This window comes from Cryptomeria japonica, chromosome 7 (assembly GCF_030272615.1).
Source record: "Cryptomeria japonica chromosome 7, Sugi_1.0, whole genome shotgun sequence".
Taxonomy (NCBI): domain Eukaryota; kingdom Viridiplantae; phylum Streptophyta; class Pinopsida; order Cupressales; family Cupressaceae; genus Cryptomeria; species Cryptomeria japonica.
Window position 1 is genome coordinate 606,006,288 of NC_081411.1, and position 20,240 is coordinate 606,026,527.

At 38.3% G+C, this 20,240-nt stretch overlaps 1 protein-coding gene across 3 annotated transcripts in view; it reads left to right on the forward strand.

The window, feature by feature from the left end:
• LOC131043318 (protein DETOXIFICATION 44, chloroplastic) overlaps positions 1–20,240 on the forward strand; it is a 304,646-nt gene that overhangs the window by 120,854 nt on the left and 163,552 nt on the right. For all 3 annotated transcript variants that reach the window (XM_059207613.1, XM_059207612.1, XM_057976513.2), the window contains exon 5: positions 18,177–18,312. In XM_059207613.1, coding sequence (XP_059063596.1) covers positions 18,177–18,312 — 136 coding nt within the window. The remainder of the gene's footprint in view (positions 1–18,176; positions 18,313–20,240) is intronic.

A 20,240-nucleotide genomic window follows, 5' to 3' on the forward strand; every position in this document is an offset into this window, starting at 1 on the left:
GATTCTCAACAATCTCTTTTCACTTCAAGGCTTTTCAAACATCGTTTCAAACCCATGCCTAACCTTAGCTTTCCTCAAACTTGGATGAAAAGTTCCCATATTAGGTTTCTCGCTGTGGGCCCTCTCTGAGGATCGGGAGCGATTTTTCGCTGTAGGCCCTCTCTGAGGGTCGGGAGCGATTTTTCGCTGTAGGCCCTCTCTGAGGGTCGGGAGCGATTTTTCGCTGTAGGCCCTCTCTGAGGGTCAGGAGCGATTTTTGAATTTTAGGTTGATTTCATCTTGTGTTGATCCTCCAAGTTATATTCAATGGATAGAACATGCTTTCCTTCACCCCTTCCAATCATAAAACATACTTTGATCTTGTAAGAATAGTGCATATTTGAAAATCTCGCTATGGGCCCTCTCTGAGGGTCAGGAGCGATTTTTGCTACTTGGACCAAAATGCTTCACTTTTCACCTAAAAATCACTTTGCCAAGGAAGATATCATCTTGTTCTTTGCTATGAATAAAAATTCATGTCCAAGAAAGGTCCCAAAATGTGCACACAAAGAAAATCGCTGTGGGCCCTCTCTGAGGGTCAGGAGCGATTTTACCTTTCCTGGGCAAAACTCCTTCAATTCATCATCTTTGATCAAGTCTGGATACTTCATTGTGCTCATTTCATCCATCCCCATGCCTTTGACATCTTAAGTCGACCAAAGAAGGCTAGCAATGATCCCTATAAGATTTCTCGCTGTGGGCCCTCTCTGATGGTCAGGAGCGATTTTTGTAATTTCCACAAGGTCCTTCATCGTTTCAGGTCAAAACCTCTTCAGGCGGGTGGAGAAAGTCCTTTTTTTTCCATTTATGATCAAAACTTGGTCTCTTTCTATTGCAAAATGAAGGAAATCAAAATCTTGCTGTGGGCCCTCTCTGAGGGTCAGGAGCGATTTTTCCCTTTCTTTCCAAAATTCACCATCTTTCACGTCTCCAAACCGTCCAAAGCATCAAGTCACGTTCAATCATCCTTCCAGGAGACCCTGCACAAAGCAATTTAGAAAAGTCAGTGACAAATATGACTTAAACAACATTTTCACCCTGGACCCTCAGCAAGGGTCAGGAGCGATTTTACCCTTTTTGGCCAAACTGCTTCAAATTTAAGTCTCAAACTGCTTCACAAGGCAAAGTCAGGTCATTTTCAAGGCCAAGAACCAGTTATCAAGTCCATCAAAAACAAGAAATTGCACTCAGGATAAATTTCGCCCTGGGCCCTCTCTAAGGGTCAGGAGCGATTTGTCTGTTTCAGGCATCATCTTGCTTCAAAAATTTGATCAAAAACTCACCTAGGCAAGAACACACAATTTCTCCTTCAAAAATGCTAACACTTAGCCAAAATTGGATTTTACCCTAAAAACCTTTATTAGACCTAACCTAAGACCTATTTGACTCTCCTGAAAGACTTACCTAATTTCAATCATCTCAATTATTCGGGAGGACACTTAACAATTCTTCAAAATTTGACTGGACTCAGCCTGAATAACATCCAAAAGAACCCCTAAGGTTTAGCCCTAGTCCAGACAGACAACTCACTCACTCAAAACCCCAAAAACAGAGAGAAGAACAAGCAGAGAGAAGCAAAAACAAAGCAAAAAAGAGGGGGTCCCCATTCCAATGGGGCGATGTGTGAAGTGGTCACAACAGGGTCTTATCCCCACAATTCATTCCTTGTCTCACACTAAAATTATTAAACCAAGGAAGTTTCAGATTGTAGAGGGGCTTATTAATTGCCAGTCCCAGGCCCAGTAGCAGTCATATGCCCTACTGGCCTACTGATCTTACATGGATTAGTAGGTGGACAACTGAGACAGTTATCCTCCTCTCCCAACCACTCTGCCTTCTCGGGATTTTAAGTAAATTAGTGAGTAGATTCAATTTTATTGTTATTGACATAAGATTGTACAGTATGTTTTAGTTTCAGATCTATAAAATAATCTGTCAGTATTTCAGCAGTTCCCTTTATCCAATTTATGTATAATCTTATGGTTATTATATCAGGTGAACAGAAAAGGAAATCATTAAGGAGCTCGCTTATGCCATTTGTGGTTTAACTTTAATAATAATCTACTTATGTATATCAAAATATATCAGACGTACTGTGAAAGTCTAGTGTCAATTCCTTAGCATAACATTATTCATATTTATTAATAATTACGGTTTAATACAAGCACACACGAATTTGGCATTATAACCATAAATCTGAACACTGTCGTGCATTATAACTTGTTTGTATCGTTTAACCAGTCGAGCATATTTTCTGAGTATGCGACATACAGTAAGTTACTGAAAACTATATAGTAGATTTGTTACAGTTATAATTAGCTGTGTGAAATGGTTTAACATTCGTGACATACTGAAGTGATTTCTATCATACTTTAGATACATGTATTACTCTTTGCAATATCTTAGCAACAATTATTACCATTCCTTTAGGAGATGAAGACATACCTGAAACGTCTTCTTTCTGAATTTCTTTGGTTGTTTTATACCCCGATCGTGTTAGTCAGGGTGTAGATGTGGACTGAGGCAGCAACAGTGGTGTCAGAGTCCTTCCTTTCTCCAGTAATCCCTTATCCTTAATACTTTGTTTTCTTCTCCACCAACGTAATGCCCTTTGGCAAGAAACACACCCTTTCACCATTAGCACCTTTTGAAAGAGTGCAACTCTTCATTATTTCTGCCCTTTGGAAGGGACATAATCTTTTATAATCAGATCTGCACTTATTTAAATCAGATCTGCACTTCTCATTTTTCAAATTCTTCCCCCATCAAATGAGTTTCTCTTCTCCCTTTTATATCTCGTGTTTGAGGAAGTCACAACTTATCATTTCATGCCTTTTGACCTTTCATTAACTTTAATCAAATTTTAATTATATTTAATTATATTCTTTTATATTTTAATATTTATTCTTTTGTATTTGAATTTTATTATTATTTATCATTAAATTATATTTCAAAGTGGGACATTACAAACAAGGCTGATTGAGAATCTAATAGCACTTTACTCTGCTGGTAAACGGTCAAATCAGAATTGAACACACTGTAGACTGCTGATTAGAAGCACCCTGATGTCACCCAACTGAGAAACTGCTGAAATCACACTAAAATATTTTCTAAAACACACCAAACACATTACAAAGGGAGTCTATCAAACTGATAATAGAGATTAGATAACAATAGTTCTGCAAACATAGTTATGGCATGTTGTACAATTGGACTAGCTAGAGCCAAAGTCATAGAAACCCACCAAAACTTTAGTTGGTCACCTTGCAACAGTGTGGGTTCTCCTTACAACTAAGGAGCTTCCAAACCACTTTAAACAAGAAAAATGGCAGCGATTCATGCACTAGATTCACACGCCCCCTAGTGACTGGCATGACTTGCGTATAGAATCTATAGATGGTACAGGCCCGTTGATGTGTTTTTTGTACACATGCGAACACAGAATAAAATACCTAAATGTACCTTATTCTCTCTTGAATAAAGCTCCTGAATGCTGAAGATATCGTAGAAGGATCAATCGGAGAAACTTCAAGGTTCTGTTATGTAGGATCTCTACTCGTGGATAAACTCTTCGTGGTATGATGTGATTTTGCTGGAATCACAAGGGGACTTACACTCAATGACCTGAACGTTTGATTTGCTGGAATCACAAGTCCTATTTACTAACTAGAAGACAAACAAATGGTAAAAGATGCAGGGTTCAGGAAGTCTACTCTACTACCTAGAATGCGAGAAGATGGATGAATGACTAGGTGAAGTCCTACTGGGCTGGGTCTCACCATCAGGCTTGAACAATCCGACACCAACTTAGTGCGATCTTCTAAGGGATGCTTCCAATATGTTCAAATCGTACACCATCAGACATTGATCACCATTCAAGATAATGCATGAACAATAGATGTGTAACGACTTAAGATTAAGCTCATTTTATGCCAGTTGACCACGCAGGGCGCACTTACAATCAGTAAGAGGCTAGTGGTATGGACTAGACGGATTCCACACAGGTGCATTCAACAATTTTCTTCATTCAATCTAATCATTTACCATCTACAATGAAGGTTCAACAAGAGACCATGCGTATTGTAAAGAAATGACACATTTCACCATATCTTCAATGAAAAAAAGGGTTCATTTACAATCAAGGCAACAATTTCTTGCCTCCTCTTCCTACTTTACTCTAATTTCTATTCTATTCACTATCGATCATTAGCTATTCTAACCTCCATGAACTAACTCTTAACCCTTACAAAATGAAGAGCTTGAGCCTTTTATAATGCTCTCAATACAATTCAATGTCTCAGATCAATTTGAGATCAATGGCCGAGATTTTACAATGAGAACCCTAATTAGGGTTTGTTACAACAAACTCAATTCTGGCCAATGAAATAATTGCATTATTTGGACACGTCTTCTCTAGAATATTCGACCAATGGATAACCGGGGCAGGTACATCAAAGTTAGTGTCATCTTTGATGAGTCAGGTACATTGAATTTGGACACGCTGAGGTGGACCAATCCGACCGGAGGAGTGATGACTGGGATGCCACCTTGTCTGACACTTGTAACTTGGTAGATGTTCAATTTGATGATGTTGAGAAGCTAACTTTAATTAACCCTTCTGAAACTATCTGCTTCTTCAACGGACCCTTGCACTGACCTTATTTGATTGTCCTCTGTCTTTGACGTGATGGAAGGGTGGTGTACCTTTCCTTGAAATGCTGGCAACGCCCTTCATTGTCATCTTGTGGTTCCTTAGTGTGGCAAAGTGAAGGTTCTGGAGGTAGCTAGCGAATTGGCCGTCCTTGATGATGCTGGACTGGAAGAGGTCATCCTGGATGATGCTGGACTGGAAGAGGTCGTTCTTGCCCTGGCCTGGTCTTCTTTCAGCTGCAAAACAAACCAAAAGATGATTAAGGTCATATAACAAATTCATTTCAACATAGCATTTTCCACCTTAAATCATCAACAAGAAGACATTAAAATGAAGCTTGCTCAAGATTCTCCCCAGGGATAGGCCCTATAAGAATTTCGCCCTGGACCCTTTGGAAGGGTCAGGAGCGAATTTTGCATTCCTGGATCAAATTCTTTTCACTTTGTGACCGTACTTGCTTAGATACATGCCCAAGGATGCCCTCATTCTCAACCAACACCAAGCTTGATGTAAATTTGGGGCAAAAGAGAGGTTTTTAAGAATTTCGCTCTAGACCCTTTGGAAGGGTCAGGAGTGAAATCTACATTTTAGGACAAAATCCATCATGCCTCTACTCCAAAATGCCTTCCAAGGCAAGCATACACTAGTCTTCTCTCCACCAAGTTCTGGGAATCCATCTCCTGGTCTTCATCATGAGCAATTTAGGTGAAATTGGGAATTTCGCTCTGGACCCTTTGGAAGGGTCAGGAGTGAAAGTCAAGTTTTAGGTCACAACTCTTCATTTCCTTCACTTCAATTCATCTTACAGGGCAAAGTAACAACATTTCAACCTCAACCACGCCTTAGGACTCAAAGTCCTGACTTGGCACAAGGAGGAAATAGGTAGATTGAAGAATTTCGCTCTGGACCCTTTGGAAGGGTCAGGAGCGAAATTCTCTTTTTCGCTCAAAATTTGCATTTTTAATGATCAAAAATCTTTCCAAGGCATTCCAAATGGCTTTCCTCACCCTAGTCTAGGCCTGACTTCACTCAAAATTTGGAGAAAAGGATGGTTTTAGGTTTTTTCGCTTTGGACCCTTTGGAAGGGTCAGGAGCAAAAATCTTGTTTTGAGCTCATTTCTTCATATTTGATGACTCTTGGCAATTCAAGGACATGCCTAAGGACACCTTTAATCTTGATCCACACTAAACTTGACATAAAATTGAGGGAAAAGATAGGTTTTGCACAATTTCGCTCTGGACCCTTTGGAAGGGTCAGGAGCGAATTTCTTGATCTTGAGCATATTCCCTCATCTTTCCAACTTCAAATATCCTTCAAAGGTAAGGTCAAGCCACCTCCCTTCCATCTATGCCATGAAAACCAAGGATTTAACTTATTTTGAAGGGAAAATAGGTGATTATAGGAATTTCACTTTGGATCCTTTGGAAGGGTCAAAAGCGAAATTCTTGATTTGGCTCAATTCCTTGAATTTCAATGATTTCTAGCAACTTGAAGTCACTCCTAAGGACCTCTCCCATGTCAATTCACTTTATTCTGTAATTGCCTTGGCATAAAATTGGGAAAAAAGGTGGTTTTGAGAAAATTCGCTCTGGACCCTTTGGAAGGGTCAGGAGCAAATTTTTCATTCTTGACTTGATTTTTCATCTTTTCAATCTCATTCTTCTTTACACGATAAATTTCACCATTTCTCACCTAAGGAACAAGGTCTTAATCTCAAGCAAGGTTCAAAGAATAGGTTTGCAAGGAATTTCGCTCTGGACCCTTTGGAAGGGTCAGGAGCGAAATTTCCTTTCTTGGCTAAAACCCTCACTCTTCAACTCTTTCAAACATTCCCAAAGGCAACAACATGTCCATTCTCCCTTTCAACATGCCTTGGACATCAAAATTTGGTCAAACAAGGAAGGAAATGAGTCTTAGGTAGATTTTCGCCCTGGACCCTTTGGAAGGGTCAGGAGCGAAAATCATGATTTGGGTTTGGTTGCTCACTTTTCCAACTTCAATCTTCTCTTGGAGGCAAACATAGATTGTTTTCCACCTAAGGAACAAGGTTTCAAGCCCAAACGAGGTAACAAATGAGGTTTATAATGAATTTCGCTCTGGACCCTTTGGAAGGGTCAGGAGCGAAATTCAAGTTTTAGGCTAAAATCTTGATCTTCCAAAGCATCCAACTCCCTCTCAAGGCAAGAACATACGAATTCATCCTCCATCATGCCAACGCCTAGCCAAAACAAGGAAGAAAACAAGAGCTATAAGGATTTTCGCTTTGGACCCTTTGGAAGGGTCAGGAGCAAAAATCTCACTCTTGGCTAGTTTCTCACTTTCTTTCATTTCATTCTCCTCCAAACTTGATCAAATCAACTTCCTCCTTTCGCAATCAAGACAATCCACCACCCAACTGGCACCAGGCGAGGTTAAACTAGGTTTTTAAGGCCAAAGGAAGGCAAAATGGAGGATTTCGCTCTGGACCCTTTGGAAGGGTTAGGAGCGAAATTCTCTTTTGAGGCTAGCTTTCATCATCCCAAGGTCTAAAATATCCTCTCAAAGGCAAAGTTGCATCAAACCTTCTCAATTATGCCTAAAAAGTCTACAATTTTTGTCATATCCTGGAGCAAAGTGGAGGAAAATTGGATTTCGCTTTGGACCCTTTGGAAGGGTCAGGAGCGAAATCCATGCCTTAGGTCATAATCTTCATCCTTAAATGCTTTCCAACACTTCTTAGGCAAGAACATATCAAAACCTTCACCACATGTCTAAGGAACAAGACTTTTAGTGCAAACAAGGTGAAGAATGGGTGTGTCCTTGGAATTTCGCTCTGGACCCTTTGGAAGGGTCAGGAGCAAAATTCACCTTTTGAGCTAATTTCTCACTTGTTTTTTCCTCTTCATACCTTGGATGAACTTCATTAGGCCTCCTTCCCTCATGATCACATGAATTTGCTCTTCAAGCTGACATGTAGCCCAAGAATTTGGTGAAAAATAAAGTTTTACATGAATTTCGCTCTGGACCCTTTGGAAGGGTCAGGAGCGAAAATCATGTTTGGGCTCAAATCCTAACTCCATTTTCACATTTCCTCATTCAAACAAGTGCTTTTTCCTTCATTCAAACCTAGGAAAGGGTTAGCTCAGAGCCCGGGTCGAGGTGGAGTGTCTTGTGGAGAAATTCGCCCTGGACCCTTTGGAAGGGTAAGGAGTGAAATCCTCATTTTGGGCTCAATTCACCTCTTTTTCCACTTGACTTTGCCTTAGTCGTGATCTTTGATTCAATCCTTCCATGTCTTAACCAAATTTGCTCAACCACTCACTGACTTCCTCGAACTCAAATGGGACACAACCAGCAAAACTAAGCCTAAGGAAGACCTTGAAAGAAACCCTAACTTGGAGCATCTATTGACTCATCCTAGCTAAAGCAAAGCTGGCTATCCAACGATCCCCTTGACAGCACTCATCATGCAAAGGCTAACAAACAAAACCCTAAAAGACCAAGAAAGCAAACCCTAGAAAGCAAAAAGTAGGGGTCCCCATTTATAATGGGGCAATGTGTGAATACATCACAACAAGGCCTCTCTCAATTTTCCTTTAAACTGTATTACCCTCCAACAACATAAGAATGCAGGAGAAAACATTAGTAAGACGCCATCGAATCATTCATAGTTTATGCTTGTGGGTGGTATAGTTTATGTGAATAGTATGACTACTAGAAATGGAGACGTAATGATCTCCACCTAGAAAGTTCCCCAATTTCAATGCTCAAACAAACATCAGTAACTAACCAAAATGACTGCTCAGAATTACATCAAATGCCTCCATTTTTTAAGGTACCAAAAACTAAAGCTTCACTTGCAGGCACCACTGTGATTTTGGAATGAAACTACCAAGATTAGCCAAGGGGGTTTTCGCCCTCAAAACTAGTATTTTTGAGAGGTTTTCCATCCTCAAGAAAAGTTGAGATGAATACAAGTTCTCTTAAAGCATAAGAAAATATCATATCATGTCTAACCTCAACAATGGGCTCTCAACCTCCTTTTATAACATTTTGGAGGAAATAAAATAATAATTTCCTATTTTCCTTCCAAAAGACCCTTTTTAAATCAAATAAAAAACCTTTTACAAGAGTCCCCCATGCGCCTAGGCGTTTCCTTGCAGGCACAACTTAAAACACTTTTAAATAAATATATGTAAAAGTTCTTCAAATTTCAATTCAAAATCAAGGTATGTATAATGATGTTGTATTCCAATGCAAATATTTCTCACAGTATATATCAATTCTGTTTTCTAATTATCTTCTATGTATTGCAGATGGTGGAGAAAGAACATTAATAATTTCGATGTCCTTTGGATAACAATAACAGGCACATATATATCTTACAAGAGAGATGTCATGGGCAGACATGTCTCCACAGACATGCCTGTCCATGGCCTCTCTTAATTGTGCCTCTACAAATAAACCGATATGAATCGGTGTATGCTTATCGGGTTTAACACAACGATCGATGTTTTGTTTATGCCAAACGATCGGTATTGCCGACCGATAACAATGTGAATCTGCAATGTATGCTATCGGGTTAATAGCCCGATAGCATATTGGTGCCGATTCATTATGAATCGACACCAATATGCTATCGGGTCTAGTAAACGGATAGCATATGATCAACGCTTAACTAATGTTAAGCAAGTCACCGATCAAAACAAAAACGCAATCGGATATTATTCATTGTTAACCTGATAACATATAGTTATCAACTTTTAATATAAATTAATTGTATATATTATATATATATACATACGTGTATATATATATATATATATATATACATGCATATATATATATATTTCTTGGCAAGGATTTCTTCATCTGATCGATGCTATTTCATCAACACTCCCTCTTAGCTCGGGAAGATGAATGACAACATATCTAGCATCACATTTTTCATGATGGTCAGGATTCCTTATGGAGTCTCATAATCTCACTCTACAGAGGATCATATCACTCAAACACGTGATATGAAGTATCACCTAAACACGTGATACAAAAATCATATCACCTAAGCACGTGACATGAAGTATCATTTAAACACGTGATACAAAAGTTCACCACAGTAACTTGTGATGACAAGATATCACCTAAGCACGTGATATCAGTATTGCAAAGCAAGCAATACTAAGGATAAAAACACGAGAATAATTAAATCCTCATTTTATCCAAATTGTGGTATGTGCACTAACATTCAAAATGTCTTTACCACAATATAATTATGGTACATCCATAACATACCAGGAATCACACATGATATCTGGTTTGATCATTATAAGATCGTCACCTTATAATGTCTACATACAAGTGTCCATTATTTGAGAGATCGTCACCTCTTAGAAATGTACATAGGGGGTGGAGCCCATAAAAGTTCATGACAAAGAAGTTTACACATTAAACATCTTTATTAATATATAAGTACAGATTACGAAACAAATTACCTTTCAATCATACCAAGACCTTTTCTGAAGTGCTCAACTTTCACCCTGGAAAGTGGTTTGGTAAGAATATCTGCTATCTGGTCCCCTGTACAAATGTATTCCAACTGGATCACATTCCTGTCTACCATATCTCGCACATAATGGTATGGAATCTGAATATGTTTGGATCTGTCATGAAACACCGGATTCATTGAGAGTTTTATACAACTCTGGTTGTCACAATGAATAACTGTAGGTTTCATTGGTTCACCAAATAACCCTCCAAGCAACTTCCTAAGCCATACTACCTCTTGAGCAGCCATGGAAGCTGCAATATACTCGGCCTTAGTGGAACTCTGTGCTACTGATGATTGTTTTCTGCTAATCCAGGATATCATGGCTGAACCTAAACTGAAGCAACATCCTGAGGTGCTTTTCCTGTAAGTTACACTTCCAGCCCAATCTGAATCTGTGAATCCGTGTAAATCCAAATCAACTCTCTTATACATGAGACCAAGATTTAAAGTACCTTGTAGATATCTCATGATGTGTTTTACTGCTACCGGGTGTATCTCCTTTGGTTCACAAACTGACTCAAAGCATTAACTGCGTAACAGATATCTGGTCTTGTATTCACCAGATACATCAGGGACCCAATCATTTGCCTGTATAGAGTAGGATCTGTGGGTTGTGATTCTGCTGCTGCTTCCTTAAGTCTATGAAGGTTTGTTTCCATCGGAGAAGTCATAGGTCGGCAGTTTAACATTCCAAATCTTTTCAAAATGTCCAAGGTATACTTACCCTGATTTAGTATGATGCCACCAAAATTTTGCCATACTTGTAATCCTAGGAAGTAATGAAGGAGTCCCAAGTCCTTCATGTCAAATTCTTTAGCAAGGTCTTTCTTGCACTGATCTATGAGGTGATCTTCACCTGTGATTAACAAATCATCAAGATATAAAATCAATATCAACATATCACCTTTGTTTTGTTTATAGTAAAGATTTAGATCTGCATCATTCTTTGAGAAACCTAGCCTTGTGAGATAAGTATCAATTCTTTCATACTAGGCCCTAGGAGCCTGTTTAAGCCCATAAAGAGCTTTCTTGAGTCTACACGCATGAGACTCTGCATTATGAATCTCAAATCCTTCAGGTTGCTCTAGATATACTTCTTCTGCAATCTTTCCATTAAGAAATGTTGTCTTTACATCCATCTGATGTACTTTCCATCCTTTTGTTGTGACAATGGCTAAGATTGCTCTTACTGAGGTGTATCTGGCCACAGGTGCAAAGGTTTCTTCGTAATCAATTCCTTCCTTTTGTGAGAACCCTCTGGCTACAAATTTGGCCTTGTGTTTCTCAATGCTGCCATCTGCAGCATGTTTGATCTTGAAGAGCCATTTGGAAGATACAATAGATTTTCCAGCTGGCTTGGGAACAATCTCCCAAACATCATTTTTTACAATGGACTAGTATTCATCAGACATGGCATCCTTCCATACTTGATGTTAAAGTGCATCTGATACATTATTAGGTTCAACTTTTGAAAGGTCATTCATGAGTGCAACATAGCTGGTGAATCTGTTAGGCTTTTTGCTTTCTTTGAAGGTTCTTGAAGGGGTAGCATACTTATGAGCTTCTTCTACAGTTTTGGTGGCCCATAGTGGTCTTTTCTTGAGATTTTCTCTAGGTGGGTTTTGAATTTGACCTTCATTTTCCTCAAGATTCTCCCTCTGAAACTCAGGAGCAGGATCTTCATCTATGCTAGGAGCAGGAACATGCACTTCAGGTTCTATAGAACTTTGGGCTTTTATGAAGGCTAAGTCTTCTTCAAAAATTACATCCCTACTAAGTTCAATATGCCTTTGACTAGGTATGTAGATTCTGTAGGCCTTGGAGGTTTCACTATACCCAACAAATATTCCCCTTTTTCCTGAAGGCTCTAGTTTTAACCTTTTCTCTTTAGGTACATGGATATAAACAAGGCATCCAAATATTCTAAGATGGCTAATATCTGGCTTTGTTTTAGTAAAAAATTCGTTAGGGGTTTTATCTTCAATATGGGAGTGGGGACATCTATTTTGGATATACACGGCAGTGCAGGAGGCTTCTGCCCAAAGATGGGTATCTAGGTTCTGATCAAGAAGCATAGATTTGGCAGCTTCTACAATTGTCCTATTTTTCCTCTCAGCTACCCCATTTTGTTGAGGATTATAAGGTACAGTAAACTCCCTCTTAATCCCAACATTTTTACAAAAATCTTTAAATAGATCTGAGATGTATTCCCTCCCATTGTCAGTTCTTAGGGTTTTAACTTTATTACCTGAGAAGTTTTCTATTAGGGTTTTAAATTCTTTAAACTTATTAAGGATCTCTTCTGATTCTTTACATTTTAGAAAGTAGATCCAAGTTTTTCTAGAGTAGTCATCCATAAATATTACATAATACAAAAATCCCCCTAAAGAGGGTACTGACATAGGTCCACATAGATCAGAGTGGACTAATTCTAAAACATTACTTGTTTTCCTAGTACCATTTTGAAAAGAGCCCTTAGTATTTTTACCTAGGAAACATCCCTTGCATGCCCCTGAATGATATTGCTTTAACTTGGGTAAACCTGTGAAAAGGTTTTCCATAGATGATAAAGCTCTGAAATTCAGGTGACCTAGTCTTCTATGTCAAACTTCATTAGCATCTGCAACTTCATGGATTAGGGTCAGGTTGGGCTCTGTGCATAGCTCATATAAGTAACCTTGTCTTTGACCAATGGTTTTGGATTTCTTGATGGATGAATTCTTTGGCCAAGTCAACACTTTGTTGTCCATGAAGGTCACCCTATACCCATTATCCTCTAGTGCTGAGATGGAGACTAGGTTCCTCTTGATGCCAGGGACATATTGTACTCCTGTAAGCTGTAATGATAAGCCTGATTTCAGTTTGATGATGCAGGTTCCAATTCCTCTGACTGAATATGCAGAGTCATCTTTGATTGTTACTTCCTCATCGGTCTCCTCTATCATGACACTTCTCTGAACCCTGTAATATGTCTGGATGAGCCACTGTCAATCACCCATGAGTTAGCCTTGTTTGATACTTGGTTTGAAAGTGCTGAGTAGAACACATATTTCTCAGAATCATCTTCGTCCTTTGACTTTCCAACTTTGACAAATGTAGCTTGTTTAGATCTTTTAGGACATTTAGCAACATAGTGCCTGAACTTGTCAAACCTGAAGCATTGAATATGAGAGAGATCCTTCTTGGAGGTATTCTTGCCTTGATGTCCTTTCCTCTTCTTGAATTGTTTTTTCTTTCTTTTCTTATTGGAGTTGGTGTTTAGAACTTGAAGATCTTCATATATATTCTTATGCTTGATCCCTTTCTTATTCAACCTTGATTCTTCTTGAAGACAATCCGTTGTTAGCCTCTCAAAATTTGGATATTTAGCCCTTGCACTGATGACTTGAACGAACGTTTCCCAAACACTAGGTAACCCATCTAGAGCAATGAGTGTTAACTCTTTGTTTTGGATTTCATATCCAAGTGTTGCTAGTTCATCCCTTAGGGTAGATATCCGCATGAAGTAGGCATTGATTGACTCCCCTTTTATCATACTTATATGATTTATCTCTCTTTTTAGAGCCAAGGTTCTTCTTGCATTAGTTATCTCAAATGCATTTTCGAGTGCCTTGAACATATAATAGGCAGTCTCATGTTTCTTTATGATTGGCATAATATTGTTTCTCACTCTGTCAACTATGATCTTGATGGCCTTTTCATTACCCTCAATCCATGTTGTTTTGTCAGGTTCATTCTCAAGTTCTTTAGATTCGACTCTTACAAATGGTTCAACTTTATTCTCCTTTAGGATCATCTTAATTCTGAATTTCCATGCTGAGAAATTGTCGCCTCCTTCGAGTCTATCTTCAAATCTGATAGTGCTGGCCATTTGAAGAAATGTGATGTTAGATATCTTCTTGACTTTGAATTTTTCACAAATTTGAATGCCTTAGGTTCGATCTACCGAGGCTCTAATACCATGTAAAAGTTCTTAAAATTTCAATTCAAAATCAAGGTATGTATAATGATGTTGTATTGCAATGCAAATATTTCTCACAGTATATATCAATTCTGTTTTCTAATTATCTTCTATGTATTGCAGATGGTGGAGAAAGAACATTAATAATTTCGATGTCCTTTGGATAACAATAACAGGCACATATATATCTTACAAGAGAGATGTCATGGGCAGACATGTCTCCATAATGCCTGAAAGATCCTTGATGGATCCCCTTGCTGATCTTCTGTAGTTTTTAAAATTAATAAACTATATCTTCCTGTGATGCCTTTGATTTGTTTTAGAGAATAGATAGAAGTTGCAGAAGGTTTGTTTCTTTTTGTGTATTTTGATAGTTTTCAAACAAGTAATGAATAATGAACAGTAAACATGAAAGGAGACTGAAAATAAATAAGAACATACAGCCAAATGTACAATTGCTACAAGCTGTACCAGACAGATTTTTGATTTGTAAAACCAAATAATAATTCCAATGCAGATCCAAGGAACTTACATCCAACAATGATGCCAAACTGAAAGGTGAATAGTGATCATGAATCAAGAATACCTCTCAGGCTGAATACATGCATTCCTTACATTCCATGTGGGATGTACCTGCTGCGAATGGTGGCCTTAAGGCTGCAAGGATCACGCCCAAGCTGAAGAATCAATCTGCCATGCTGAAACCCTTACTCTGCAACCAGAATCCACAATGAAGAATGGTGTGCTCAATCTTTGTCAACGATGCACTCTGCCTGAAGAATCCAATGCTAATAACTGCTGAGGGCTACGTCCCAACCAGTCCAGATCTTGGGGTTTGCGTCCCAGATGAAGAATCGCCCACTCAGAGCTAATTCACAAAAATAAGTTTGATTGTGTAAAAAGATAATGAACAATTTGGTCTTCATCTCCTTATATCTCCTTTCCTTTCCAAGCCAAACCCTAAAAGGGAGTAAAGTTGGCGCATTATGAAAAGAGTGTTATTTTCTAATTATGGCGTCAACTATAGGAAAATAACACTAAATTGCAAATAAATAGCTTTAGGCATCCAAAAAGACTCCAGAAGATGAGAATCATGTAGCAAAGTTCAAGACCTTTCCAATGAGTTATAACACATAGGCATATCAACCCAAATGAAGCCAGAAATCCCTTATTACTCCGAAATGACTAAATACATAGCCTTATTTTAATTTATTTAATCGCAAACTTAGGAAATATTTAAATATATTAAAATATCTCCAGATATCCAATAATAGCCCAAAATGACCAAACAATCATGAATATAACTTTTTCACCTATCTGTGACCGATGCCGGAAAAGCTGAGCTAACTGGCAGTCCCATCCCTAAAATCTAGGGATGGTCCTAGAAACTAGGAAACACACCCAAACTTCCTGAAACTGAAACCATGACATGGTCCCGTGGAACCTCCAATATGGGAACTGACACAACCTCCTAAAAAATAGGGAATCTCCCTAAAATCAAGGAACTGCTCCCAATGGCCCTCAAACTGCCTGTAAAGCCAAAATCCAGTCACTATATGCACTGAATGAGTCCCAATCAACCTCTGCTAGCCTACGAGACTCCAATGATAGGCCAACTCCTCTATCTCTAATGTCCACCCTAGAAAGGAGATATGACAATGCCTGTCCATGGCATCTCTTAATTGTGCCTCTACAAATAAACTCATATGAATCGGTGTATGCTTATTGGGTTTAACACAACGATCAATGTTTTGTTTATGCCAAATGATCGGTACTGCCAACCGATAACAATGTGAATCTGCAATGTATGCTATCGGGTTAATAGCCCAATAGCATATTGGTGCCGATTCATTATGAATCGGCACCAATATGGTATCAGGCTATTAACCCGATAGCATATGATCGGTGCTTAACTAATGTTAAGCAAGTCGCCGATCAAAACAAAAACGCAATCGGATATTATTCATTGTTAACTCAATAACATATAGTTATCAACTTTTAATATAAATTAATTATATATATTGTATATATATACATACGTGTATATATATATATACATATTATATATATATATATTTCTTGGCAAGGATTTCTTCATCTGATCGATGCTATTTTATCAACAAAATAATCATACCTTAGTCTTCTTTTTAATATTTCCTCTTGAGGACAACTTAAGTTATAATTATTTAACAATTTAATTACTCTCCCAAGTTGCGGAAAGCATCAAAATAAAGTAGCTATGAAATTCTGACCATACCATAATATCATTGAGGATTAGGACAATGAGCTGGAGCAACTTGGTGCCTTTGTGAAAATAGCATACTTCTCCAAGATTTTAGGAGAGATCCTAAAAGGATGGAAGTGTATTCTAAAAGCAGCATGAGTCTCACTAAGATCACCTAAACTTGCTGCCATGAACAAAACCATTGCTTGCTCAATTTTGTTCTTACCAAGAAATTTGGAGTTCTCCCTTGCTCACCAATTAGCCTATGGGAAAACTCAGAAAATAGGCCAATTGTTCACAAATTGATTATGCTTGAGAAGGGGATATTACATCTGTGCACATATACCAGCTTCTTTGCTCTCGTAGAAATTTAGGCTAGTTCCTCTATATAATGTAAATGAAGCTATAGGTAGATTATTAAGTGTATCATTAATATGTAACTAATGTCCTACATGTGTAGATGAAGCTATCGTTAGATTGAAGAAATTTCTGAATGTCCTAATATACCTAGATTCCAAAATCTGCCATTTTCTAGAGTTGTTTTTCACATTGAACAGAATACTTTTTTCTTATATGAAAATTAACTAAAGAATAACTTGAAGGTTGCCTAAGAAATAATTCTCAACAGGACCAGCATTGAAGTGAAAGAATTTGTGTTACATGATTTGATTTTCTTGAAATTACAGCCTTATATGCAGAAGTTACTATAAGGGAAAGAAGCATAAAAAATTTGAGCCTCAATGAGTCAACACTACACCTTACAAGATACTGGCATGAATGAGCCAGATTGGATACATTTTCAGCTATTAAGAGGAACTCAAATACACAATATCTTTCATATCCGACAAACAAAATCGGCAGGCAGGATGCCAAATAGATACCTTGCCATGTCTAGATGTGAATGCAATGTTATTGTGATTCCAAAATACATTTGACCACTAGGAAAAAGCAATTGAGGAACAACGTATTGAAATTTTATCTTATTCTATGGAAAAATCTTCTCTTAGATGGTGCATTGTGGGAAGGCCTTGAAACAGTGCAACATTCATGGCTTGCCACTTTATTTTTAATCCAGAACTTGAGTAAATAAATAGATCAAATAATGGTGAGGAAAAAATGAACATTGTCAAGACCCAGCTTTAGCTCAAGCCGTAATCTGTTTCCAGAATAGTGTAAAGAAGAGATAATTAAGTCTGAATAATATCATAGGTAACTAATGACTGTATCAAAACAAACGTTAGAGCTATAGGTAAACTAAATGTCTATCACTTGCTTTATGATCCATAGCTAAAGTAAACATTTAGATCTATAAAGCTGAGAAGAAATGAACACTGAGAAGATCAGGTCCTAGCATACGCCCTAATCATTTTCTGACTAGTGTGAAGAAGACACAATTCTAAGCTTGAAGTTAAATTATGTTCACATGCTTCAAGTTTATACCTCTAGAAAACCCTAAAAAGTATCAGCAAAGTTGGATGCTCTTCAGATTTTATACAGTTAATAAGCTTTAGTTGTAAAGCTGTTTTGATTTTTAAACATCTGTTTATACGAAATTATGAATTGTTTTTATCTCTATCTGCCAGTTAAATAAAGTCAATAAGTTTTTGATCAAAAAGTGCAGTACCAGGTTTTTATTGGTTGGCCATTTATTTCAGCACTTAGGGAATTGAAATTTTTAATATTTATACATCCAATTATCATTATGCTTTTATCTTCTCATGTTACAGTTAGACAATCTATTTGTACCCATATAACAAATTGTGGTTTTAATAGGATTCACCAATGCGTCTTCCAGCAGAGCAATACCTTAGTTTAAGAGCCCTTGGTGCTCCAGGTACTGTGGTTTCTCTTGCAGTGCAAGGTGTCTTCCGTGGATTCAAGGACACTAAGACACCTTTATATGCTACAGGCAAGTGATCTAAGATTTTCTAGTTACAATAATAAGTTTGCATCATTATGTTGTATGAAATGGTACATACATTAATTTTAATAATTGCAGGGTATTATTTAGCTATCAACAATATCAACTGAAGTTCACCTTGTTCATAGATAAAAGCCTTCACATAAACATAAAATATTAGCTTTGCAATTTAAGGTGTAAATACAATCAATATATACTGCTTGTTCTAATGGCATTATTATTTTTTTAACATTAATAAGAAAATGTAAATATATAGTTCGTAATCACCATGATATTGCACAAATCTTTTGATTATTTTGAATATTCATTGCACAATGCTGATTTTATGTTGATAGTCCCTGAAAATTTTGAATGTCTTTTAAGCTAGATATTTTGTCCTTGAGAGTAAAACTTTGCATCAGAGTTCTAAGACTAGCTGATGTTTCAACTTTCAACAAGTTTAATAAACTAATTGAACAATCAAGAGTGTAATGAACACCTACTGGTGTTGTCGGGAAATATGTATATCTTATGTTTTGGTAGTAATGTTATTTGTTAGTAGTTAGTTAGCCGATGGGTAGGTAGTTGGAGTCGCGACGGTTGTGCTGCACCCCTTCGGCTGTTATATATTGTACTACTTGTGGGTATTGAAGGATGTGATGTTTATGACATATAAATACTATGAACATTGGGTGCATTTTGAGTCATTAATGGAAAGCATATTCTCATATTCATCTTGTACTTGCATTGTTCATTTCTGCATTACTTCTGTACTCTTTTTGTTTACCCAGTGAGGCAAACATTTGGCGCCATTGCCGATTTCAAACCTGGGAATGGGAGTAACCCGTATAGCACGATGATAATGGGCCAACCCCTGGATGAAGGGACAAGCACCCTTGAGGGAGAAGAGCCGAAAGAATTGTTCGACGGAGAGAGAACACTAACAGTGGACTTCCGGTGCATCCTTCACGCAGCAATTGAAACCCATGTACGCAGGGAAGCCACGCAAGAAGACGTGCCCGAAAGTGTTGTGTGGTCTGCCCTATCAGTGAGCCCCGCAGTGAACCAGTTGATGGCCAACCTTCCCAATTTGTTGGCTCAAGCGTTTCTTGCTCTCCAGAACCGCCGAGAGGAAACCTATCGCGAAAACCGCCGTCAACAGATCTTGCGGCAGTACGAGGAGAGGTGTCGACGAGAGGAAGAGGAGCATGATGAAACCCGACGGAAGACAAACAATCCCTGAACTGGGAATGGAGAAATAAAGAAGAACACTGTCATAGTCATAGGAATTATGTTAACATACATTGTATACAAGAGAATGAATTAATAAGAAGGCATTCTTGTTTTAAATGTGATATTTTGTTTCATGAGGCCGAATTAGAATTGATGCCCAATCTATTAAATAAGGACAAAAGTAAAAAGGAATATGTGGAAGCAGTTGAAGCAACCCAACGAGCATTGATTGTCGAACAACAGGTCGAACGTAGGAGATGGTTAAAGGGAATCGCAGAGGAACTGAGCGGAAGGAACAACAAAAATGGTGAGGGCCAAGTCTTGAATTTAATTGAAACCACACGGAAGCAACGGGGGGACCTTTCCCTCGCATCGGAAGAAATTGGTGACGGGAGTACGGTAGAACCGTACACACCATTCAAACGAGAGGACGAGACCAGGAAGGAGAAGGAGACCGAAACCGAGACCAGAGAAGTAGGAAATATTGGTGCAGCCGAAGGTGTCGGGAGGACACAGGGGCACGGTAGCAGAAGCAATTTGTTCGGGTCGGGCTCAACCATCCTTGGTAGTCAAGGCAATTTGGTGGGACCTAGCGGACCAGTTTCCGGAGTACCTGGCGGTAGTGGACTTGGAGGGCCAATCTCGGGAGGTACGAACCTTGGAGGTTCCGGAGGGCAAGGTGGCGGTAGTGGACCTAGAGGGCC